This window comes from Coloeus monedula (assembly GCF_965178545.1).
Source record: "Coloeus monedula genome assembly, chromosome: 1".
In the NCBI taxonomy this organism is placed as follows: Eukaryota; Metazoa; Chordata; class Aves; order Passeriformes; family Corvidae; genus Coloeus; species Coloeus monedula.
The window spans coordinates 99747328-99774254 of record NC_138781.1 but is presented as its reverse complement, the minus strand read 5'-3'; the positions used below and the strand labels follow the sequence as shown (position 1 = coordinate 99774254).

Here is a 26927-nt window from a genome sequence, read left to right as displayed (position 1 = left end):
ATAACAGATTGTTAGAATTGACTCCCAAAAGAGGTGCTGAAATTATTTTGCACCTAAGATATTTTTCTGGGATACTCTTATCAACAGACCAAAATTTCAAAAAAGCCCAAAGTCCTCCTGTAAAATTTCAGCCTGCTCTATATGACCAGATTTGGGTGCAGAAAATAAGAATGCGCCGGTTGCTTTTTTCTGAAACAGTGAAATTCCGAAATATGTGCCCATTGCATTTCAAAGCCTTGCTACATGGCAGAAGTTTATTAGCATTTTTGTCATCCCATTTTGGTGGTAGGATTCAAGCTGCCTTGGAAACTTTGGAATTGTTTTCCTCTTGGTATCACAAGGCCCAGGGACTCCCTCACTGGGGCAGCTGGGGTGAGGAGCTGGGGTTCCTCAGAGACCTCATCGAGGCAGTGGTGGGAGAGGGCAGCTGGTCCCTGCAGGGCGCTCCTAGAAGCTCCCACTCACAAGATGATCTCTTGCTTATATGAACAGCATCCAAAGTTAACTGAGGCACTGTGCCTTTCCAGAAAGTCTGTGTATTCCTGTGCCTGGTTATGCGGGAATAAACAGCATGGAGGTTTCCATCCTTCTGTCTCCACAGGAGGACTTGGTAATTTGACACCGGACCTCTTAACCCAGCCGTCTTTTGGAGGAACTAAATTTCCTTCCCCACGGGGAAGAATTGGAAGGAGACTGTTAGTTTCAATGAATTCAGCATCATTGCCCCACCAGTCCCCTTTCTGCTGTGTTACTGCAAAAGGAGACAATTTGGCTCCAAATGACTAATTGGATTCTTTAAAAACAAAAAAAAATTAAAAATTTCAGTCTTATCTCTGATTATTGAGTCTATACCTGAGGTTAGTGTTACTAATTCATAATGACCTTCCATGTGGCCTTTATGGGCTGAGATTTCAATGCATGTTCGTACATACTGGGTAAAAATATTGCTGTGAAATTATAAACTGTATTTATAGGCAACAGGGCAAAATCCTAGCTTCTGTTAAAAAAAAAAAAAAAATTAAAAAGAGGGCATTTATGCACTTCTAATGAGTACCGAGCTTGCCAAAATCTCTCAAATTGGTCCAGAGGTTTGGAATGAAGAATTGTCATTTGAAGACGAACAATATGAGTTCTGCTGCAATTTCAGGAGCAATCCCCAGACCTGTTTTCTTTATGTCATGAAAACTTCAGAAACATAAACAGTGCTGAATTGCCACTGGTACTGAATAATTTGGCTTTTATTGTTGCCTGCATTCTTCTTGTGTTCAATAAAATAATTTAATACTTATTAATAAATAGAAGGTAACTAAGGATGACTGTGACCTAGTCTGTTGAAAATTTCTCAGTACCTTTAATTTGTTAATAAATTAAATGTGTTTTATTTAAGCAGAATCATATATACAGTATATTAACTTTTTTTCCAGGCAATCTTTACTCAGCACAGAAAGGCCAGATGTATGGGAATTGTAAAAAATCAGGATATGCATAAAAACTGTTCAAGTGCATAAAGCAGCCCCATCTGGAAGACATCTAACAGAAATGAAGTTGTACAAAACCATTCCATTGATAATAAAGCTAATTTTTATGGGTCTGACAAGTATGTAATTATGTTCAGTGGTGCTTTTCAGATTTTATCACAGTCAATAAACCGCAGTGGTAATTTCATTCCCATTTGACATATTTACATGGAAACATTTGATTGGAGGAATTAGTAACCCTGAAAGCCTTGATAGATATGTTTTAATGATCTGTGACCTCCGCAGTCCCTCATCTGTTTATTGTTGCAACAGGCGAGAAGTCGTTCCTCTGTGACCTTTGTGGCTTTGCCGGCGGGACGCGTCATGCCCTCACCAAGCATCGGCGGCAGCACACAGGTCAGTAAAGCTGTCTTTACTCTTCGCTGTATTTTCCCCAGCAAGGGAGTCCCTCTACACTGGGGAGTAACACAAGTCAAATAGCACGTTACAGCACAAATAGTACATTGGCTCATTGTTTGCTTTGCTTTTTCTCGTTTTGGTGAAATTGGTGTGCCCGGGGTCTGCATCAAATCTTTTAGCTGGGAGTTTGAATAATTGCTTGGGGGGAGTAGGGGGTATTTTCGGTGGGTTTGGATTTTTTTGGGGTTTTTTTCTGAAGGAAGTAGAATTGTAAAGACTGGCTTTCTTCTTCAGTGAATACTAAGTCTACTAATTTTTTTTTTCCAAGGCCCAAATAGATTACCTACTGTGAAGATTTTGCAAGAGACTGCTAGAATGTCCCTGGGTGAAAATTAGAGACTACATATAAATTAATCAATTTTTTTGGACTGAAGCATAGTTGAAAGCTAGTGTTGTTTCAGTTGCCCTTTCGTAATTTTAAGATAGTTTGTAATTAATAGGTACAACTTTAAGAGTTACCACATGGCTGGCATGTAAAACAAGATTTCTCTTCCAGAATTAGTAAAGCTTTCCTACCACCTGGTTATAAAATTTTAATATCAGAAAAAATTAAATTGGTTCTTAGTTTCAGAAGACCAGAAAAAGTGTAAGTATTAAACATTTATTAATACATTCTACCTTAATTGTGCTTTTTAGTAGTTCCTTGTAAGTGTTTGATTATTTGAATAGATTTCGTTCAAACAGACGTAGAAGTGTTGCTGTTTAAGCCACTGTAGTTTTTTTGTTTTACTGACTATCATGAGGATAATGTAATATCATCAGGAATTGCTGTGTGAGTTAAGTGACCATTGTCTAATGTACAGTGGAAAGAAATGGCTAACAAATGAGATGCTGTAGTTGTTACATCATGAATTTTCCATGGATTTTGTAAAGGAATCACAGTGGGAGATTTTATTATGTCCCTGTATAAACTAATCTTCATTCAGGACATATACCATCTAAATGTGTAATTTCCTGGAGAGCAGCTACTCTCTTTCTTGAGAGCCTGAAGCCATTCTTCCCACCCTGTTTTCAGTTTATTTAAAGCAACCATATTTGGAGGAGATTCTTCTGATGCTTTCAGAAAGGTGGAGTTTTCAGTGCTGGCCAGACAGTATCTTGAAACAGATAAGCTCTAAAAAAATGTATATTCAGGGCCAAAAATTTGCTTGCAAGTCTAGATAGTAATCCTAATTTCAGATTTTTTTTTTCTAATAACAAGGAACATAAATTTGTGGAAGAGTACTGCCACAGTCAGTTCCCATTCACTGCACGAAGTTTGTATTTTTTAAGTGACCAATAAAAGTAATTTAGTAAATATAGTAAGTTATCTTATTATTACACCCTGAATGATAACAAGAGCAATTACATCTACTGGAATAGAAGCTATACGCTTCAGTTGTAATTAGCAGTTTCTGTTTTTCTGGAGCTTTGAAGAATTTTCACAGGTAGGCACAAGTTTAACAAATGTGGACTAAGAAATTAATTAATTAATTATTTTACCCTTTAGCAAAAAACCAATCATTGTTATCAAGAGGATAGGAACTACCTTTTGTTTTTATTGGCCTGCCATGTGACACACTGAGATCGTGCCTATGTCTAGGGCTCATAGTTGGTGCAGTCACAGAAATGGTAAACAGTCGTTTCAGGATGGGGAAGTAGAAGAAATGCAAGTTTTTGTATTTGCCCTTCTTGTCTGTACCTATTATGTACATGCAGATCTGGTTTCTCAGAAATGTAAGGCCTTATCATCAAATATATATATATAGTATCGTTAGGCCACCAGCCAAGAGAAAAAGTATTTTATTTCCTGATTTATGTGCAAAATTATGCTGAAAATATGGTGTACTCCTGGTGAAAAGCTTTCCAGGTTTTTGAAGGCATTTTGCCCTTCTTTTGCCAGTGTGGTAGAGACTTCTTGTGCTATGATCACAGGGATTTACAGGTTATAGATCATGAAGCTTGCATCTAGCAAGCATAACTTTATATTTTATGTCAGGACTGGAGGCTCGTTATTACTTTGCTATTAACTTTATACTATACAGGACAGTATCTCAGAGGCAGAGGGATCTATCTTTTTGGCATTTATCTGCCTCTGTGGCACAAACAATCAGAGATGATTCTTTAGCAGAAAAATTATCTGTAGCTTCTATTTGTTTCAAGGAGAATGACACAATCCACCTTTGCTGGCATTGTTGCACTTACATGGGTTCCATTGTATTTTCATCCAGTGCTCAACTTTATCTCAGTCATTAGTTGCATGCACTCCTCCTTGTACTTTTCTTTGTACCTTTTTTTTTTTCTGTCCCCAATTGGCACAATTTTCCCAAAGCAGAATGCCAAAGCAAATTACAATCAGGTTTGAAAGGGATAGGTATCAAAAATAGTCTAAATGGCTTGAATAATTCCCTACTGTAATACAAGCTGTCTAGGGGGCTGACACAGAACATATTCCAATCCAAGATTTACTTCTATCACCTGTCAGAGGCCCACGATTCAAGGGTAAATGAACAAATCCTCACATGTAGTTAAGGAGTCTTAACCAACTTAACAAGTCTCCTCTCATCCCAGCCTCAAGGCCTGAGATGTCCTGACACCCCAGAGAAATGTTCAGCTGCTGGAAGGGATTTGACCCAAGAGAAGGCTGGCTGTAGGACCAGCCACTTAGACTTTTGATACTCTTTATTCTGGTATTTCTTACTCTGTTCTTCTCTTTGTAGACTAAATTATTTCTGTGTACCTGGATAACTGCCTTTATCTTGTGAAAGATGCATTTTCTTTGGAAATATTACAGGGGCCATGAAGTATAACTTGGTGTGAAAAAAGTTGGCAGAATCTGGCCTTCAGTCACTCATGGAGCAAACTGTAGGGACTAGTTTGGTAAATAGGATGTTATCCCTTGAAGAGGTGTTTTTGTTTTCAAATGAAAACAAGTACAGCAATGTTTAACTGAAAGAAAAAGCCATTAGTTTTAAGACTTGAAAAATGTTTGTACTTAATATATTTACAAACATGATGTATCTGCATAGAGATTTCCTTGATACAGGCTTTCTCAACTGTAAAGTAGGAACAAATAATCTGACCTGTCAAGAGATTGATGGTGTTTTACCAGTTGATGTTTTTATTCTGTTTTAAATATGTCATGTCCTTAATGACTGGCCTGTGAGTAACACACACTTTTGAACAGAGAATAAGCAAAGTCGCTGGCTGATTTTGTCCTGGGAAGTTGTTCCAACATTATTTTATGATTTGAGTGTACCTTCTTCCAGTCCTATTCTGCAAGAACCTATGGAATTCTGAAGGTCTTTCACAACTATGTAAATATCCATGGCCTTAACTTCTATTTTGTGAATTGAAGCAATGGCAACTTCCAGAGTGGTCCAGAGTTCGACCAGAATTTTATCACACTGAAAGGAATACTTATATCTCTGTCTGCCAAATGCTTTACAATAGGCACTTGTGGCTGCCTAGGCTGTGATAAACTGTCTTAAGAAACTTGGACCGTTTGCAGTATCAGCTGGTGCTATGTGGTAAATAAGGGATCGTTTGCAGTGCTGCAGGAACATAGATGCCATAGTTCTGGTGTCTTAACAAGGCTGGGAGGAAACAACTTTGTCTTTTGAGTCATCCTGAAGCAAGTTTTTTTGATTTGTATTTTTTTCCAGTAAGAAAATCTTCCTGAAGATAGGAAGATAAATAATGTTGCAAATTTTAGTTTTTGCTGGATTTACAGTAAGTTGAATTCCACAAAGAATTAAACTATTACCTGAATTTTGTAACAAAAGAAGGGTAAATAACCTCTAAACCAGCCACCAAAAGTAAACACACGCACATATACACACACAAGAAACATATAATATCTGATAATTTAAATATTTTGCCTTAATCATGATCAACTAGGAAATTGCATGAGAGAAAAGTAAGGGTAATTATTTCTGGCTTGAAATGAAAACATGGAAACAATTCATAATTTTAAAATGTCTTTACTTTAGGTTCTTGCTCTTATTGTTTGGCTCTCCTTTATTTGCCCATTCTTTTACGTTTCCCAGTAAACTACCATTTTGTGCTGTAGTAGCTTTCTCAGTCCAACAGTGCTGATCAGTCACAGCCTGTGTTCTCTTGCATTAAATCCCTTTTTTAATGTTGGTTAGTACTCCTGCAAATTGCAAAAACCCCATTCTCATCTTCTACACATCGACAGTCTACATTTGCTTCCCATGTGTTGGTTGTGGTGGGATCTTCCCAGGGGTGATAGAAGTACATTACAGTAGTAAAGTGTTAGTGGGTAAGTACACTTACTGTGCACTTACTGTGCACTTCTGTGGCACTCACCATGAACCTATGGAACTGGTTAAGGAGATCGTGCCTTTGTTCAAATATTTTCATGAATTTTTGAAGATGGTAGCTTATATCATACAGAACACTGTTTGTATGATTGCTTCTGCTCACTCATTTCAATCTTGCACTTCTCAAGACATTTATAGGTCAATGTAATAAAGAAAGAAAATTTAATAATATATGTGTTTTTATCCAGATGAGTGACTCACTTTGTGTTTCTTTTTCTCATGTGAACTGCTCTTTGACTTTAATGTGTAGTTACATTACTCGGCATTGAATTTAATGTATAATGTAGCCTCTTCCCTTCAACTTCCCCACCACAGCTTAAAAAAATTATAATGTTGAATACCACAGGAAATGTAGCACAGTAAGAAGACTTACTGCTCTTTCCAGCAAGAGAAGAGATGAAATTTGAAGAGCATCTTTATTGTTTTCCCTTTTCTGTTTACACCAACATTTGCAGCAGATTGGTGAATTGATTGTAGCAAACCTTTGACCAGCAAAGACACCAAAAACCTGGGGTTTTAAAACTGTGTGCAGTAGCAAGAGAAAAAAAACTTCAGTTACTCATTAGCAGCAGCTTTAATACTGTTTTTATAGACTAGTGCTCCCTATGAACTGGTCCTTTTGTCATTTGCTTTCCCAGATTTTGATTGTTTGAGCTCAAATTTTCCATGTTAGGTGACTTAACCAACAGATGAACTTCAGAAGTTGGTTGCAGTATTGTCAAAAATGCAAAGCCATTTCTTTTGTGATCCTGTGGTCAGGAAATGTAGCTTTTTGAAAGTGCTTGTGTTAAGAACAAAGTAAACCCCCATGAAGTGGGTCCTTGATCTTGGAATGTGTATCCTTCTTTTTTCCCCCATGGAGCTTGTTGATCATTGAGTCATTTTGGGGCACCTATCCTTTTTTTTCATAGGGCTTGTTATTGGTAGAGATGGTGAAACACAAAAATGTCTTCTGTAATGGTTGGGGGGGGGAGGAGGAAGGTGATTTCTTTTTTTTTACCTTTTTTTGTCTTTAAATATGTAGAGTTTGTCCTTACAGTTTTGGATACACTATTTTAAAGTTATTAAATACTGTTGTTTAAAAAAAATTGTCAATACTGATATTTTTATTTGTGTAATTTTAATTTTGTATGAATTAGAACCTTGACTGGGGGTGAAGAAAGTCCTCTTGGAATTTTTAATGGCAGCCCGTATTAAAAGAATTATGTTTATTGCCTGAAATGTCTGGGGGCAAGAACGGTGGAGGGAAAATTGTGACACAAAGTCTGATTAGAAGCATCCTGGCCCATAGATAGGGAAGACAAAAAATACTTAAATTAGTAGGTCTGTGGAAAACTTTAATAAATAAACAAAAAAATAAAAGTACTCCTGCAGCTAATACACTCTTCAATATCACCCAACCCAAAGAAATACCTAGTTGTCTTTTATTTTTTTTTTTCAACTGTACTAATTAACCTGGTTAATTTTCCATAAAAATACTGTTTCCCATGTACAGCTGCTAAGAGTTACAGGCTGTGCTAGGCTATCTTTTTTCCTCCCAGTTTAGCTGGCTTTTGTTGTGCAGTGCTACTGTGATGTATTTTCTGTCAGGTGAGATTTACACATAGTCTGCTTGACAGGAGCAGTTAACCACAAGGATTTCCTAAGGAGAAACTTCCTGGAGCAGTGGGCAGGGATTATTATTTTTCTTACGGTCACGACGGAATTTGCAAGCCCTCCTGGCTTCAACAGGCCCTCACTCAGCTGTCAGCCCCACTGGCCCTGCCCTGGCACAGCAGCAAACCTTTACTTGATCCATTCTCCCCTGAATGGCAAACTAAAAATCTGCTTTCAGTTCAGATCTGCCTTTTTTTACAAGGGGGCAAGTTGGCAAGGTTCTAGTGCATTTTAAATGAAAGCAGTTAAAATAAGTATGTATGTTATCTAAAATACCTGTGGCTTAACTACTTAGGCTTGAAAATGTTGCTATCTTCTTTAATGCTAGATGATAAAATAAATCAGAACTGGAAATCTTCAGTTCAAGAACAGGTTACGTTGCTAGGGAGTCTATGGCCTCCCAGAGAGTTTAATTGAAGCAGCAGCCACTATCATGCAAGCTGCTGGGAAAATCAGCTTCTCCAGAGCAGAGTGTCAGGGTCTGACAAGAAAACCCCATTTGGGGCAGGAAAGACATACTTTCTAGCAGTCTCAATTTGTCCAGCATAGAGGCTTCGGCTCTGTGTCCTGCCCCTTCACCTTTCCTTGTCCCATGAAACAATAAATGAAAAACATTGGCTGATATTCTCTCCAGCAGGCTGCTAAAAGCAATTATTCCAACTCTTTATGGAGCTTTCAGAAGCTGCTCCATTCTTTCCATCCAGCATTACAGGCTTTTCAGGCCTTGAGGACCTTATGTATCTTTTTCCCTTGGGAGGAAAAATCCCAACAATCTCCAAGAATGAAAAATGCAGATTTCTCTCTATTCTCAGAATTCTGGCAAAGTCTATTTCAAATTCTTCAGCGTCTCATGCTATAAACAGGCTTGAAAAATTTGTGTTGAGGGCATGGCTGTTTGGGAGTGGCCTTTTGCTACTGACTGCAAAAGGCAACTCTTACTGATAGTGTTTTGCTGGTGGTGTGTCTTCTGTCAGTCTTAAAAACTTCAAATTGTACCTCCTAATAGGCTTAGGGTTCAATTTTGAAACTACCTGTCCTAGGCCTCTGAATAGTCTACAAGGTATGTATCTGTCCGTAGCAGTTTTATCCAGACTTCTTGGGGATGTTGATTCCTGATTGTAGTTTTTAGATAAATACTTCTGAAGGCTCACACACTGCAGTGAAGATCACCCAAGTCAGGAGCTGGCTTTTATCTTCTCCATACAAAAGGAAACCTGTTTCCTGCCTAAATGGTAACATCTGCCTGTAAGCCCCACAGAACATTTCTGTGGCAACCAGTTGGAAAAATGGGATGCAGGTGTCTTAGCTAGTCATCACAGTGTGTGTATCTGTCATGAGGTTTTGTCTTTGTGTCTTCTAAGGGGTGGACCCCTCCACTAGAAGGAAAAGTTCTCTTTTCACAGAGCAACTTAGGCACTAAAGATTTTTACCTTTCTTCAATTAGTAGTCCTCTAGAAATTCTCGGTGCAGCTGCACATTCAGCAGTGATTTTATTTTAGTCTTCTGAAAATATTGTCCTAGTCTAGGTTTGGTGATTGGTTTTTGTCTGTTGTATTTTCATTAACCTCTCAAGTTCTTCTGCTGAAAATTGGCCTACTGTTCAGAAAATATTCACAAAGGCAGAAGACATAGCAGGCAAGATAGGGGGAATGGAGCACAGAGTTCTGGTTCATATTCTCAGTCCCAGTTTATTTATGTTATTTAAAAGATAACATTAAATTTCAAGGTTGGAGATAAAAACAAAGACACTTTTCACCTGGAGATGTTCCTTTCTGAGCAGGTGCTGAATACAAGCGTCAGTGTGATTTTTCACCTTCTGTCTCCCCCAGTGTTGCTCTTGGGGCTGTTCTTGGCCCAGCTTCAGGGGAAGGTGTAGTGTGAGAGGAATGCTGTCACCTGATTATGATATTTTCATGGAATAAGACCCAGTAACATGGTTACTCTGTTTCAGTGCAGTTCTTTCTCATCCTTTTTGCTGCTGTGTAATTCCACGTGGGAAGTCAGTTGGATACTGATGTGTTTCTGTCATATTTTGCAACTAACACATTGTATTTGGAAATTTATGTTATATTTGTGTTTGCTATATACACACGGGCTAAAAGCTGATGGATATGCCAGAAATTTGGGCTTGTCTTCCTTTTCTGTAGATGAAAACTGATAATCTTCTCTTGTCACCTTCTAGGAGAGAAACCATTCAAATGTGATGAGTGCAACTTTGCTTCCACAACACAATCGCATCTGACACGACATAAGCGTGTCCATACTGGAGAAAAGCCTTACAGATGTCCCTGGTGTGACTACAGGTAATGAGTCATTAACTAAAGCATGATGAGAGAAGGGTTAAGGTGATCAGATGAGGTTCATTTGAAGTCACCAATAAAAATATATTGCCATTAAAACACCATCAGGGCAGTGGTAATTACATATTAAATTAGGAGCTAAATTTAAAAACTTAGTCTTCAGTATTTAGGTATGACTTTATAAAGAAAAACAAATGATGGGAAACCTTTTAGTGGTAACACTACAGTGCTAATGTTGAGTGTTTGTTTCACAGCTGCTCCAGTGTCTGTTGGAATTCTCTGTGGTGAGGTTGCTTATCTGCATTGCCTTTTCAAATCAGTTGCCGTTTTGAAATTTTTTTCGGTTGAGTTGCAACCATTTCACCAAGAAAGGAAAAGTTCTGTAAAAGGCTCAGCAGCCTAAATACTCACCAGACACTTATTAGAACTGGAAGCAACTCGAGCTAGTTACAGTTTTCCAGAGCCTTGTTGTTCTGCTCCAATTTTCCTTCTCCTTGCTAGCCAGGGTGTTTGGATGAGAGTTGGCCATAGGGTTGGTTGCATGGCAAAGCCTCCCTTGTTACACCACTAAAACCCATCCCCATGTTAGGCCAGTAGATTAAATTTAGAAGAATCACATGATTGAACAGTGATGATTACTTCTGGTGCTTACCTCCCGTGTCTTTGGTTCATTATACATATTAAATGATCTCATATTGCTTCTTAAGTGAATCTGTACTCTTAAATACAATTCTTCTGCATTCCTGAATACTTTTAATACCTTGCAGTGAGGTGGCTAGTCTATGTGTACTATAAAGGAATCCATAGAAGTATTTTATGGGCAGTTTGCAAGAGTTGATGTTCAAAAAGTTTTTAAAAATCAGCATTATATTTGATCAATGGCATATGATTAGATGTATGTGTTGTGATGCATGCACACAAGAGGGGAAAGTTAAACATTTGATTATACCACTATAGCATTTTTTATTTTCTTTTCATGCTGAACATACAACTGTAATGTTCCTTTAGTATAAGTTTTAATGTGGTTTCCTAAAGCAAGACTATATAATGAAGCCTATCTGCTCTCCTAATACCTGTTTTCATGCTATTTATGAGCTACTTTACAGAAAACTCTTGTACAGAAAGCTTCTGCAGTGGTTGCACATTTTCTATACAAAACTTCTTGTTGCATTGTTTTGTTTGTGTGGGGCAAATGGTTTGTGAACTCTTCTGTACTAAGCATCTATTAAATCACTCTCTAGAATTGCAGAGAACTGAATTTGATAACCTTGGGGGAAGGGGGCTATGTTTCTATGATGCTACCTTAAGTATGCCCCTGCTTTCTTTATATTTTTCTTTATACGTAGAAGTGGTTTTGTCAGCTTCAGTAAGTCATCTAAGGCTTAGAGGTGGTTTTCATTTGTCAAAGCAGTTGTGTTAAAAGGTGTGTGTTGAGTGAAGTGAGAGCATATAAGCATTAGTGTGACATGATGTGCTGCACTGAAGGTAAAAGAAGTGCTGTCTTTAATGCCGTGTGTTTGAGGACACTTAATCTTGCGGTCATCCACTTTTACTGAATCATCCCAGTTGGCAGGAGTAGGCTTATTACAGAGCTGGGTAATGAGAGGGTGGGTTACAGTGGGTTTGAGCTCCTTGGCTTGAAGACCCTAGAGACTGGGAGCATTGTAGATGTGAATCAGTTTGGGGTTTGTTACACGCACAAAATGCATAGCCTAGTGCTCAGTTGAGTGAAAGACAGGAGATCATTTTAATTTGGATGAAGAGTTTTCTGTATGGGATATAAATTCCAAGAAATAACAAGTTTTTTAGGAGTATTTTATTACACTGGAGATTATTAGAGAAGATGCAAGCACAACTTATTTTATCAGCATTAACAAGAAATATCTGGACATGCCCTGCTTTTACATTATTGAAAAATAAATGTTTCATTGCAATAGAATGTTAGTTTCCATTCTTCACAGGCCAATTTTGACCTAACCTTTGGAGGCTGATCTCTACAGATACCAGCTGATGAAGCTTTGATTCTGCAAGAAATTTGTTCCAAGCTCAGCTGAAAAACATCTGGCAGGGATGCAGGAACCAGAGCTATGCTGCTGCTGCTGCTGCTGCTGCTGCAAGCTCGTAGAGGCAGCGAGGCACTCTGTGTAGCTTCAGAGGAGCCTGTAGAGGGGCTGCTGTATTTATTAGCTCAGCAGTCCTGCCTTGTGCCTGCCAGTTTCCACCACACTGGGATATTAGCCAGCCTTGTTGGCAAGTGTATGTTTTGCTCTCTTCTTCTCTATCTTTTCTCTCTGTCTTTGCTCTCTAGCTCTCTCTCTTCGTTTTAAAATACAATTTTAAGGGAATCATATGTTGCCTCCTTGTCAAGTCTCCCAGTACTATCTCTTTTAAGGGAAAGTTATTAGGAACTCCGTAAATAAAATTGTTTGCACCAGTTCAGCACATGGTTTGTAGTCTTGCAAGTGTCACCTACAGAAAACATTAAAATGAGGATTTTAAAATCTGCTGATCTAGTGATAAAATTCACCCCCATATCTAATGGTTGGGGTCTCATTGTGATGCTGCAAGCTCGGCCCTTGCACTGTAAGTTCATCCAGACTATTTCATGTGTTGCTGTTTAGTGTTGCTTGGCAACTGCAGAATCTTTAATGAGCCTTGTATTTTTAGCAAGGTGAATATTCCTCTTTTTATGTTGGGATATGGAGGAAAGTACTGTTAGTGCTAATGTAAAGTCTCCTTTCATTGATAGGTGAACTGATCTCTCTGTTCTATAAAGTAGTCTGAGACACTTGAATTAAAACAGTGGCTAAATACAAGATATTTAAATTATTCCCATTCAGCTCATCAGTGTTCAGAGCATTCTTGGAGATTCTTGAGCTTTTCAATTCCTCTGCCTGAAATTTTGAATAATCATCCTGCAAAAATTCTTGCCAGTCTAGTGAGTGAAAGGCTAGCTAACCCTGGCTGGAAGTACAGAAAAAGGGCTATTAGAAGAAACTAATCTGAATTTAGGAACTGTTATAAACTTTATAAACTGAAGTGAAATAGGCTGTAAGATACTATGGGGAAAAGAGTGATTTTGGCTGCATGGAACAGAAAAGGCAATTTATTCCCTATATAACACACAGCATGAGACATTCTTTTCTTAACTAGAAAAAGATATGAATGGATGTGGTTTTCTGAAGGAATAATAAACTAACCTAGCATTTTTAGCTCACAAATTGTAAATTCTCTGTAGTATGCATATGCTTATAGTTTTACTTCAGTATTCTTGAAAAAGTGTTCCCTTCCATCTCTAGTTTTTGTACTGTGACCACTTGATATTTATTTTTGTTTAAATCTTTTGTATTTTGATGACAAAGAAATTAACATTGCTTTTTGATACAGTAGTGTGCGACTTCTAGTAACAATTGCAATTTGAAATTATGTTTTCAGTCTAGTTTTTAAAATCCTTTAGAAGGAAGCAAAATATAATATTCATAAGCACAAAAATTTGCTTGTATGTTTTGGTTATATATTTTTCACATTTTTGTGATTTTTAGATAAAAATATGCACGATTTTCCTTTGCATTTATTTTTTCAAATCACACAGCATGTCTCTCCATTCTTGAATCAATGTGCTTTGTCATACAAAAATATTCATTCACCCTTAATTAATGTTCAACTTAATTTTATAATACAGAATTGGTCTCACAGGGCCCTGCACCACCATTACTTATGCAAGGCTTATTTTATATTTCTTAGTCATTTAAAGAAAGATGTGTTATGTGGCTGAACTTTTCAGATGACACCATCCTGGAGTTACACTGACAACAATACAGTTCGCATTTGGTAACGGGCACGGTAAGCACTGGAGATGTATAACATCCTGAAAAGGAACAGTGCCTGTGACATAGGTTTCTAAATCTGTTGGTTGGACAGTCTGTGGACAGACTTTCTAAACCTGCAGCATAGTTAGGTACCTGAATTTTACCTGATTGCAGAAGTGAAAAATTCCCCTAAGTCTGGTGATGTCAATGAAAGATGCAGATATACAGCATTTTCAGAGCTAAACTGGTTTTGTGCATGTGTCTAAGAATGGGAAATCTCATTTATTCATACATAAGGTTTTTAAATTTAACTTCCATTTGTTCTGACTTTCTATATAACTATCACAACTTCTCAGGCAATTTATGTTCATGGTGTGTGTGAGGGGGATGTTTCAGTGAAATGAATGTTACATGGAGGGGGACATGCAAAAGGCAGAACCCTGCTTTTCTCACATGGTCAAATTTGTTGGATTACAGTGCTTGGGAGAAGCACTGACACAGTTTTGTGATGCAGAAAGAGTATGCTACGACTTTGGCCAGGAGAATGTGGGACAGGTATTATGTTAATATGCTTCATGCCATCCCTCTGCTCTGATTAAAGAAAATTATTTTCATTTCTTTGGGATTCCACTGTATGATTCATTTTGCACAGAGTACCCGTGGTGGTGAGGGAATGGAGGGCAATATCCAGGAGTGTTCCTCAGCCGTAGATAAGGAGGTGTAGAAGTTGTATAAAACAAACAGCCAGGCCAGTAAAACAGCATGCATTCCTTTCTATAATCTATATGACTTGTGAAGGATGTCTTACAAGACTGAGAATAAATAGCATACATTTTTAATATAATTATGTAAGCCAAAATAAATATTTTACATTTATTATGCATAATAAAATAATTAGACAACATTCTTTAAGGGATTATGGCATCTGAAATTCCAACTGCAGAAGGATTCATTGCATATTTTCAGCAGCAACACCAGTATGACTTAATGGGAGTTACTCCACAGGGCTACTTTTCTTTTTTTGGACAGCATCCCTAGGGAGTTCCTATTTCCCTCTGACTTACAGTATCTGTTCATAGGTTGTAAAGACCAGTTTATAATACACTCCAGGATTTGCACCTAACTCATAAGAATGTGCAAAGTAAGTGTTTTCTCTCTGTTTATTTTCATGAATTCAATAACCTTTAGGCACGATTGCATCAGCTGTGCACTATTCCCTTGTTACATTAAGGATAACTAGGGACTACTTTACAGATGAGGTAACAATATGTACTAATTCATAGCAAAACTGAAAGGCTGTTAAGGCAAGTTCTACATAAAATGATGAAAACAGTTTATTTATCATTAAAACATTAATATCAATATGCTTTTTGTAACCAGTGAAATTTATTATGCATGTATAGGAAATAACCAGATTATACAATTGTATAGGCTGATGAGGATTCCAGGTGGCAACCAGCACTGCACTATGGGAAAACATTTATGTATATATATATATATATATCACAGAGGCAGAATTGGAAAAAGAAAGGTGCATATACTTTGCACAAATGCAAAGTTGTTAAGGAAAATAATGCATGTATGTACTAGAGTAAACAGGGCCTTCAGGAAGTACTTCAGCTTCTGTTGTGTTCAGCAGCAGGAGTTGAGGATATCCAGTGCCTTGTGCTTGCAGACTTGTAAACAAATTAAGATAGAAGTTTAGATGGACATTCTGTCCGTGCATGGGCACAGTTCCCAGATGAAAACTCAGAATATTACTCCCCCCATAGTTTTTAATAAACATTCAGATAAAATATTTGGAAATATTTCTGTTAATCTGGAATAAAATATGCTGTAGCATTTAAGTCTTTAAAAGAAAAATAATCTGAAATACAATTTAGATATAGTTGCAAAAACACTTTAATTATTCTAGTGAATACCTGGCATACAAAACAATGGTTAGCCTAATTCCCTTTAGTAATGTTTCTGTGGCTTAACAAAGCTTCTTATATTTACCTAAGTTATAGCAGATAGTTTCTGTGGTAAACTCAGAATAAAAATATGCAGTGTTGTAGCAGTGCACAATATAGATCAGCTATCAGGTAAACCAACTTGACCAGATGTAATTCCTAACATTCCGAAACGGAGAGGCACAAGTAATGATGTGACCCTCTCTCGGACGTGTCTGCACTGACTGAGAAATCGTGGCTCTGCAATTTTGGACAATCATGTTGGTGGCAGTGTATAAAAGAACTTGGGCTCCCTCTCTCAAAGATATCCAATAACACTCTCAAAGTATCCAATGCCACTGCCTGGAGTGCTTAAGAGAATGGATGTGTACCAGGAAACATGATTCTTTCTTTACAAAGGATACGTGTACGTGCACACACGTGTGCATTGGCAAATGTAGACGTGGTGACTGTGGTCCGCAGTGAAGTTGCCGTGTTAAGAGGCCGTGGCACAGCATGCAATACTGCAATCATTTTGTGAGGTCCTTCACATTCTGTATTTGTAACTAACAGCATAGTAAATGCACTCTACGTGGTAGAAGGGTAAAAGAGACTTTTACGAATTTTAATGACTAATACTTGTTAGGAAAATTCATCAGTAATTCCATGAGCATTGGTACCTCTTTTGTTGTTTTTTTCTTCTTTCAATTTATTTATTTATTTATTTATTCATCCATTCATTCATTCATTCTTTCATTCTTAGGGTTTTGTTTTTTTCCCCTGTGCCCACTCTAAGCAAGATGAATTAAAATATGCCTTTTAAATTCAATGGATCTGTGATTCTCATGCTAACACTGAACTTGGGACTTTACAGATCTGCCCAAGTGGTGATGCAATTGCAAACACTGATAATACTATTCTAGTCTCACTTTGGATTGAGTCCTTTGAAGAACAACTTTTAAGAGATCTATTTAAGCCTAAATGCTGTGCTAAATTACTCAAAGGCGAGTTTCATGTTATTGAGACATGAAGCCTTTTGATATCAGCATAAAAATTAATATCTGGTTTCAGCATCTCTGTGTTACAGCATGTCATGATCCTAGGCCAGCACTTTGTAATTTGTTCACACTTTAATTCAAGTTTTGAAAAAACATTATCAGGCTCCTGATTTCTTTCACTAGTCACTGTCTTTCCCTTACTGTTCAATTTGGGCTTTGTCCCTAAATGTTTCTTATGGAGCCTCTTCTCTGCTGAACTGATGCTCTTTTTTCTGAATCAGTGTCTAAGACACTTAACCCAAAACCTTGAAGTATTTGGTGTCTAGGAAATATGAATAAGACCACTTCATGCAGTGGACAGATTAATGTAACTAATGTATTCTTTTATCACATTTTATCTTCTTTCTGTCCTCACACTTCATTTTTGCTATCATATGTAATCATCACTGTCTTATCTATTCCTCTTTTTAAAGAGCATAAATACATTATCATAAATACATGTATATTTATATCTAATATAGACTTAATTCATATTTATCAATCTGAAACACCGGCATATATTTCGAATTAAAATAATCTTAAGTATGCTGTATTTTGATAGTAAATAAAATTTTAGTACTAACCTCACGATGAACAGCAATGCTATGGTCTTAATATAGCTTGTAGTAGCAAAAAGATTTGTAATTTCCTGTTCTTACAGTGCTTCTGATAAAAAAGTACAGTGAAGATCTTTTATGTCTACAGATAAACTTTCATTTGTTAGAAGGGTTTGATCTAAAAATAGTCATTGGCATCACAGCTTAATTAATGTGAGCCTTTTATGTAAAACATGTTTTAAAAAAGACTAAAACAACCATATATGTTTTCTTTGCTCTTGCCTCTTAGCAGAGAATAAAAGAATCAATTTGTTTGTTTCTTTTGTCATTCCTTTATCCCCAATCCAGTCATTATAAAAGGGCCAAAGCTATCTTTGGGGGTAAATCTACAAGGAATTATTACTATTATTATTATTATTATTATTATTATTATTATTATTACTATTACTAGCTACCATCTAACTACATTGCAGTAGTTAGCAATCTGAAAATATTCTGATAGTGTTACAGGCCTCCAAGATGAAATTGATAAACATGAGCCTTTTGTGTTGTGTGGGGCTTATTCTCCAGGCTATGTGGCTACTACCCTGAAAAAAGTTTCTGTATCAATGCTGTCTTTATGACAACTTTCCCTCTTCCTCCTTCACATGTGACATACTAAACAGATTAAAATCTGGGGACGTGACAGAAAGCAAATTCTGTTCTGAAGTGGTTCCAGAAAGAGGTGTAGTCTAGTTCAAGGGGAAGAAAGGGAAAGGTTTTTTCTGTTTAAAGTCTGATGAAAATGAGATAAAGAAAAGAATTGCTGAATAGCAAGTGAAAGAAGGAAAGAAAAGAAAAAAGCTTTTGTGTTTGAGAAAAGCTTGCTACTTAGATACTTTTAATGCATTAGAAATGGTGAGCAATTTTCCAGGTAAATATGGCATTGTTAGAAACTCCTGATTCATTAAAGCTAAATAAAATTCCTTGTGCATTCCAGCAGAGTTGCCCTTGTCTCTGGACCAGCTTCTGCCCAAATTCTCATGGAGTGGTATGCTGGGGCACTTTGGGCACTCAGGTACTAAAGCCTCTGTCACCACCACAAGGTTCCCCACCTCCGGAGTGGAAGTGTGGGCTCGATGCACCGGGCCGGCACCTCTGCAGTGTGGCTGGAGGGTGTTTTCCAGGCACCACAATATTATATGGTGGGATTGAGGCTCTGGAGCAGCATCCGCAGCTGGGGTTTGGAAGTCTGGTGTTCCTGGCCACCCTCTTCCCAGTGTTGTGGGGAACCTCTATGGGCTGAAAGTTCATCTCTGAGAACCTCAGCTCTTTGCTTTGGAGAGAGAGGCATCAGAGATTTGGGAGCTCAGAGTTCCGAGGATGTTGCTTCACAACCTGTGTGTTCAAGGGTGCTGCTTAGTGTTGGCCAGTAACAGGGAGAGCTTGTCTCAAGGTTTGTGTTGTTGCCTTTTCTCCTTCCTGAGCTGTGGGGAGAAGGTGGTGCGTTCTCCATAGGAAAATGTGGCATAAGGAAGACAGGCCATTTGGTATATACAGCAGCTCACCTTCCCTAAAACCCTTTCGCGGTCTCTGTTGTATGATACTCTATTCTCAGAAGTCATGGAGCAGGAATCCTTATTTCCCTTGAGGCTTTACTTGCAAAGAGACAATCTGGAAAGGATCCTGTTGTCCTGTTGTAACTTAAGTTACTTATTGCAGCTATTTTGTTCCTGGTTGGGATGATCTTTGTAGTTTTACTAGGCCTGTTTAAGTCTGAATAACAGCTGTAGAGATAGTGGAGACTTCTTAGGGAATAGCCAACATATAAAGCACTCAGTTCTGTTATTACAAGTGATGGAGTGCTGCTCTGGTGTTATCTTTCTCTTTTTTTAAAATGTATTTTAAAATGTGTTCTTTTAATAATTAAAAGAAAAAGGAAAAGGAATTAAGGGAAGAAAATATATATGAACAAGAGGTTGTTCTGCATTCTTGGATGCTGTGGGCTTCTTCTTATTTTATGTTTTCAGAGAAAAGATGAGGTCTGTAGAGCACTCCTCATCATCTCCTCAGCAAGTTAGATATGCTGAGGCTTGTGCCGCGAGGAACAGGCTAATGCAACACTGTTCTCCTTTCTCCCACCCTCGTGGTCCAGGGAATTAGAGTGGAGACTTTCCTTGATGTTTTCCTACCTCCTTCTGTAAGCACATAGGTTTTTTTCCTAGGTTTTTTTTTCCTTCCACTTAAGCAAACTGCCCAGCTCACTGCGGTTCCTAGAATATCGTTCCATACCCATATAGACACAGTTTTAGATAATGCTTTAAAATAATACTTCTCCTGGTGTTCTTCAATTGATACCTTTTTATATTTTTAGTTATGGTATCATTTAAAACACAAGTAGAAACAATGCATTTCATAATACTCTAAAATTATTTGTGTTATAATCCTGTAAACACATCTAGTGGTTCTACTGATCCCATAAACTGCCTGAACATCATCCTGTGATTCACTGTGATATTGCTAATATCCCTTGAAATATAGTGTTTATTGTTTTATGTTTGTAACTTCTGTGCATGCTCCTTCAATCCCTGTTCAAGATGATTATGGACTCTCGCTAACAACTGTAGTATGGGACAATTTATTCTGCTATGAGTCCCATATGGAATGCCTTCTCATACTGAGCTTCTTCAAAACACTTCTGTTGAAATTTTGCATGCACAATATACAGGGCAAACAATACTTAGAACCATTTTGAAGTTGTAGAAGGTATTGTGATTATTAAAATCAATTCTTAAGTTCTGATGATGTTTCATTAGAAAAATGTCATTTCAGACATCTTTTTGTTAACCAGCTCTTTTTAAAGTACAGAGAACCATTTCCATTTGCAAATTTTGGTCTGATCTCTTATATGGGTATTTTAACATATAAAAAGCCATTAGTAATTTGGTTTTGTTTCAGGAAAAAAGATGTATCTTTAGTTCAGAAAGGCACTTTTTAAAAATCAGTTGATGAGGATTGTTTTTTAGCCTTCTGTCCCTAACTCATTGTGAGACTTGCGCCAGCCCATCCATCCATCTTCCACCTGTTTCTTTAATAATTTTTTAAGCTGTTGGCCAGTTTCAGTGTAAACTGACACCCTGTAGTAGCTGCTGAGATAAATTAAGTTCATGTTTCCTGAAAGAGGTGCATGAGGAGAGGAGTGAAAAAAATCAGGGAGGACCAGTCAGGCAAAATTCAGCTGTCATGCATACTTCTCTCTTACAATCCAGCCTCCCCGCCCAGAACAACTGTTTTTTCTTGGATGGGGATATCCTGAAGGAACATGTTGGGGAGCTGTTGTTGCTGTATTGGTGCATTGGGAGATTTAGTGAACAAGGCACGAATGCATAGGAAATCATGCTTCAGTTGGTACAATGCTCATGTGTCGAAGTATTGAGTTCCAAATTAACCATTTGTTGCAAGTTGTCAGGATAGGTCCTTTTCAAAGGTAAAATTTAAAAGGTATTTTTCAAAGGATAAGGAGGACGCCCCCAAAATCTGTGGTTTTCTTTAGAAAAATGATTATTTGGAAAAGATTTATACCCAGGCAATTGAGACCAGTGACATTTCTTAGTAAATAGGAAAAAGCTTCCCACTGTGGAGAGATCATTCCACAGGTCTTTTTTTGGGCACTTTTTCTGTTTTCTATGTCGTTCTTACTTACTGATGAACTGACATATTCATAGGTCTATATAGATGTATTTACTTCAGGAAAAGAAGCAAAGTTTGAAGAAATGCTAACTTCTTTTTACATGTTATTAGTGATACTGAGCATCCACGAGTTCTCTTCTCACATGGGGTCCAGTGGCTCTATGCCTATTTGAAATTCAGCTTCTTCGTTTAGGTGACTAAATGTGACTTTCATCACATTTTAATTTGAATTTTAATTACTAGTCTTTAAGATTTTGATCAGCACTAATAAATTATAGCACAGTCATATGGTATTTAGCTGATTGATTTTTGCATGCTGAAATATAGTCATTTTGAAGAGCAGTAAAAATACTTTCAAGTAGAAGAAATGTTTCAAAGATAAAGGAATTTGTACTGGGTTTGTTCATTTGTGTCCGACCAGAGAGGGAAGTCCTAAATGTGAGCCCTTGTGAGGGCAAAGAAGGTGTCTACTATCCAGTCTGTTTTAAATAAATGCAGGAACATCAAGTCAAGCAATCAGCCTGGCAAGGCCAGCGAGTGCAGCTTTGTGTTTCCTGGTGGTGGTGCAAGAGGTGAGACATGAGTATACAGTATTGGGTGTTGGTAGCTCTGTTGGTGCTCTGCATTGCAGAACTGGGCTCTAAAATGCAAATACAGCATTTTTTTTGGGTGAGTTCTTGTCCACCTGCATCTGTTCCTGCCTTCTTCCTTTGTTTGGATGGCTTTTCCCTCAGAAGTCTACAACATAACATCAGGAGAATCTTTATTTTCTTTTCCTGCTCTGAAGTGCCCATTTTTAGTTTCAGTTCACCAATAGCATGGCAGGAGTTCTGTAGCAGAAAGGATTATAACTAAGCCTCTCTCCATCTAAGCATCTCTGTTCCATAGCTCATTTGGGAGTCAGCTCTCACTGGCTGGAAAGCTTGTACTGTTACAGGGTCGATACTATAAAACAAAAACAAAAGAAAGTGGATAAAACCCTGGCTCCACTGATGTTAATCACATCTCCTCCATGTCCTCAGTGAAGCGACAATTCTCACCTGTCATGAAGGTACTTGTTTCTTAGGAAGGAGAGAAATGGAAAGCCAGGGAGTTGGCAGCACCTTCCACAAGACTTTGCATCCTGAACAGTAAAAAAGTTCAACTCGGCCAGTAAGTTGGGGGATTGAGAACCCAGTTATTTCTACTTCCCACTTGATTTGCAGAGAGGATCCCAATCTCCTAAATCTTGCCAAAAGACATCTAAATCCAGAAGCATCTACTCCTTTCGGAGTTTCTGTTTTTCAGTTCTCTCTCTACTTGAGTTTGCAAGTTCTTGCACAACTGAGTAAAATCGCTGAGGCATGCTCAGAAGTCTGTGTCCTGAGGAAATGTCTATGTCTGCCTCAAGATTTTTGGTACACTTTTTAGGCAAACAGGCCTGTATTTTTGGGTATGTGTTAGAGGCCGGAATATTAGACAAGTCAGAATTCATTTAGTTCATAATGAACTGCTGTCTGCAGCCTCATTCTAGTTATTGTTTAGGATTCTCAGCTGAAAGGGCAGAGGACAGGGGCTTAGGAGCCTGTTGTTTGGATTTTAAAGGAAAGTTATATGGGGAACATAACTGAAGACAGAAGAGCATTTCTGAAAGCAGGGTTTAGATCTGCTTTTGGCTCCTGGCAGTTCCTTGCTGTCTAATGGCAAAGTTTCAAGAAGAAAGGGTTGATGCATGATATTTTGTGACAGCTAATATACTTTTCTGGGACAGAGAACAGAACTCAGCCTTCCTCAAGATAAGGGCCACCCTAAACTTGGGAGTTCTGGTACCCAGAATAGTGGCATAATTTCTAGCAAGTTAGGGGCAACGGTGTTTCCTTTTCCAGAGCAGATTAGAGCTTCTGATGTTTCATAGTGGTGACCAACACTTTCTGTACAAACAGTAGATACCTAATTTAAGCAACTGTTGAGACCTACATTAGTTCTTTATTATGTCCACTAATTGTATTGGGAATTTGAATGGTTATGGAGGACAGGCTAGGTTGCCATCTAGTACTGCCATACCCACAGTGCACCTAATCAGAAAGCTTTCTACCCTGTTTCACTGATACCCTGTCTCCGAAACCTATCACTACTTTTTGCCTATTTGCCTATTTTCATATCCTTCTCAATACATAGATTATAATTTTTCTGAGGCCAAGACCATTTTCTTTGTTGTTTCTCTGTACAGCAATTGGCATATCATCATCCTGTTACATTGTCCTCTCAGGTCAACGTGCAGTGCAGTGAGAACGTACCAGCTTTCTTGGAGCTACTTTTTGATTAATAAACATATGATTACATTTCACCAGAGCAGTACAGGAAAGCCTGTACCTTAAATCTTATCGTTGCCAGGACTGTGGTACTGTTTAATGACTAAAACCTCAAAGAAGGTGTAACAGCTGAGAGCCTGCATTCAAGTTGAAGCGCTGTATCAGTGCCTAATTCCCATAGTCTCCTTAGAAAATCTTATCTCTCCTTTATGGACTAGTAGTCCAATACCTTTCATGAAAATTAAATGCATATAAATAGAATTTTTCAAATATGTGTGCAGTCTGAAGTGCCATTAGAATCAGCCTTGGCTGGTTTAGTCTGATTTTGTTTTTAAAACTGACCTTCAAATATGTGTCTCACTAAATGCATTTCTGGGTGCATTTTTTTGTTTTGTTTTTGGAGATCGTGTCATTGTTATATAGCTGAAGAAGGGGTAGTACTGAAAGCAATGCATCTTGGAATACAAGTAGAACTATTTAGACTCTCTTCTTTAAAGCACAGCTTCTTTATCTATACCTATCCAGTACTTAGAAAGGAAGGATTTCAGGATATTGTGAGCTATATTCTTCTCTTGTTATTCACCTCATGTTAGTAAGCTGCTGTTCTGCAAACTCACTGAAACATATAGACTGCTTCCATCTCTGCAGCAAAAAACCACAAGCTGTATACATCTGATAATAAAAAGGAAACAAATACAGATAGATAGATAGATACATACATTTGTTCCTAAACTTCTACTATTTACTTAAATTATGTTTACTTTTTGGAAAATACATGGATTGTTTATAATAGTTGTTGTAAACTCTTGTGGCCTTTAAGGAGGCATGTGGATTAATTCTCAAAGAATTGTTTTACGAGAGTGCTGTAGCATTTTTAGAATGAGTGCTTAGTTAAAACAGTCACTAAGGGCATGTTACTCACATAGGCATCTTTTGCACCAAACCTGTGTATTTTTTATTGTCTATGCATTCTGACATGAATCACTAAGGTCCTTTCATATATGTACACATAACATTAAGCTTATGAATAGGTCCAGTTGTTCTAAAGTTAGTAACATTCCCCAGAATCATATATTGAATTAGCCCTTTAAGGGCTGTATTACTATGATACAAAATAGATTGAAAGGAATAGTTTGGTTTTATATAAAAGGTGAGGAGTGCAGAGTTTTTTTGGTGGGTTTTGTTTGTTTGTTTGTTTTTAGTTTAAGAGTGCAATATATGTTTTCTTTAGCTGTAAAAGCACAATCAAGGCAACATGATAAGTGAGTCAGTGTTGTAAAAGTAAAACTAATTTTGCCTTCACTCACATGAGCTATAGAAGGAGGAAGCTTTATTGTCCCTGGGAAGGTGATAAGGCAGAGTAATTGTATATTATACTGTCCTGGAACATCTGCCTGAAGACTGTTGGAGCAATTCATCTATCATGGACGATACAGCATGTTTTGTCTTTCTGCTTTAACCCATCCCCACTGCTGGCCTGCACGAAGGTTTTGATAGGGACTGTGCCTGGGCTGGGGCTCACATTAATCAGTCCCCTTGTTCAACACTCCAGCTGACATAATTACAACCTGCGCACAGCAGTTATTCAAGTTGAGTCCTTGTCACTCGTGGTGCGAAACTACACAGCTCAGATCCCGAAGGAGATTGCCTTATCACACAGAACAAGGGCTCACAGGAGTTGAAGAGAATAGAAATGGGAAAATGTCTTCCGGGAGTACTATATATTCCTTTAAAATAAGACATTTGAGAGACTTACAAGGGACAAAGAGAAGCATTGTGCAAGGTCTGAAATGAACAGGTTATTATTTTTAAAAGGATTACACAGGCCATTTTTGTGAAATGGACATGCATTATTAAATAAATCCAGTGGTCTCTCTTATCATTCAGTGGCTCTGCCCTATTAGTTTTCTTCAGAAGTGATAAAATAGTTTTTGACTTGTATAAGCTTTAAGTATCTCTCAGTAGAAATCATCAGAACACAACTAAAAGAAGCGCACATATTATACCATTAAAATTGGCACACACATAAGGGAAGATCTGCGAGGATCAGAGTTAAGGGTGAAGGAAGAAGCATGCAAAGGGCTTTCGAAGATGAGCAAGTTCATTAGTTTCTGCTGTTGTGTGATACAGGAATGTGAAAGGTGAAGCCAAAGAAAAAAATTCATATTTTACCATTCTTCCCTCTTTTCATGTTAACCCTCGGTGGGAAAAAAGACAAGTCCATGACACTATCTGTGATAATGAAAGAAGTTTATTTTCATGTAATATGATGGGGTTAATTTTATATGGTTGTGGGTTTTTTCTTTAAGACAGAACCTTTGCATACATGATCACAGGATAATTTGTTTGGCATTGGTCTATAAAATTCCTCAGTATGACAGAATTTCATTGCCATCCAGAAGGCTTTTGCCCTGGTGTTTAAATTTTTTTGTTCTTGGGTCAGCTTTTTGAAGTAACACCATTCAGGCAGTTCCTATTCTTCTCAGTCAATAGATTTAGAGTGTTGCCCTGATTTCTCATCTAGTTAAAATTGTGCTGTGTTTGTTAGACATAATTGTGTATTGTTGAAAGAACAGTAAAAATGTGTCAGTTCTGGGTGGTCCAGTTTTAATCTAATACTTTTACAAGACAGGTTATCTGCTACTTTGAATAGTCTGAAGTAGAAGTGCAGTAGAAACTACTTTATACGTTTTACTTTACATATAGGTATGCTAGGTAAGTTGAATACATAGTTCGGTGCTTTCATTCCATTTCAGTATCTTTTGGTGAAGTACACAGCATATTAATTTTGATGTGTAGGTCTCCAGTGAAAGTCCAGCTGCAGGAAAACTGCAATTTCTTACTGAGCAGCAGGGCATCCTTATAGGCAAATGTACTCTTGTACGAATAAAAATCAAGTTTTGCGTGCTCCTTACTCCTAAAACCAGTTCTCCTGGGGTGAATGATGTCTGTGAAGTAAGCTCAAGTAGAGAGCCAAATGCTGCATTTACTTACATTTGTGCAAAAAAATGGCATTAGGAAGACATAATCTGAAGAGAATGATGTTTCTCTGATATATGCTTTCAACACACATTTTAGATTAGCTAATCAATCGTACCTCCAACTAAAGACCCAAATTTGACTTTCAGAATCTAAGATAGTTTTGCAGTATTGACAGCCAGGAAGAATATATTTTAATTTGCAGACTGAACAAATTTCCATGACATCATGGAAGCACAATAAATGGCTGACCTCACAATGACATTTTTCAGACTTAAACTGTACTTCTTGGAGACTTTGAGCCCAGAAAAAGCCTTAAGCTCAGCCAGTCTGACCTTCTACATAAAACAAATTGCATAGGTGTTTTTTTTCCCAGTTTGCTCTGTACTGAACCACCTACTTCTGACTGAATTTCATTATCTAGAAAAATATTCAG

At 37.6% G+C, this 26927-nt stretch overlaps 1 protein-coding gene across 1 annotated transcript in view; it reads left to right on the top strand.

Moving 5' to 3' along the window:
• The window catches only part of ZNF407 (zinc finger protein 407), a 336645-nt gene that overhangs the window by 200967 nt on the left and 108751 nt on the right, over positions 1–26927 (top strand). Inside the window, exons 6-7 of the mRNA XM_082282493.1 lie at positions 1791–1874; positions 10101–10221. Of these exons, the coding sequence (XP_082138619.1) occupies positions 1791–1874; positions 10101–10221 (205 nt within the window). The remainder of the gene's footprint in view (positions 1–1790; positions 1875–10100; positions 10222–26927) is intronic.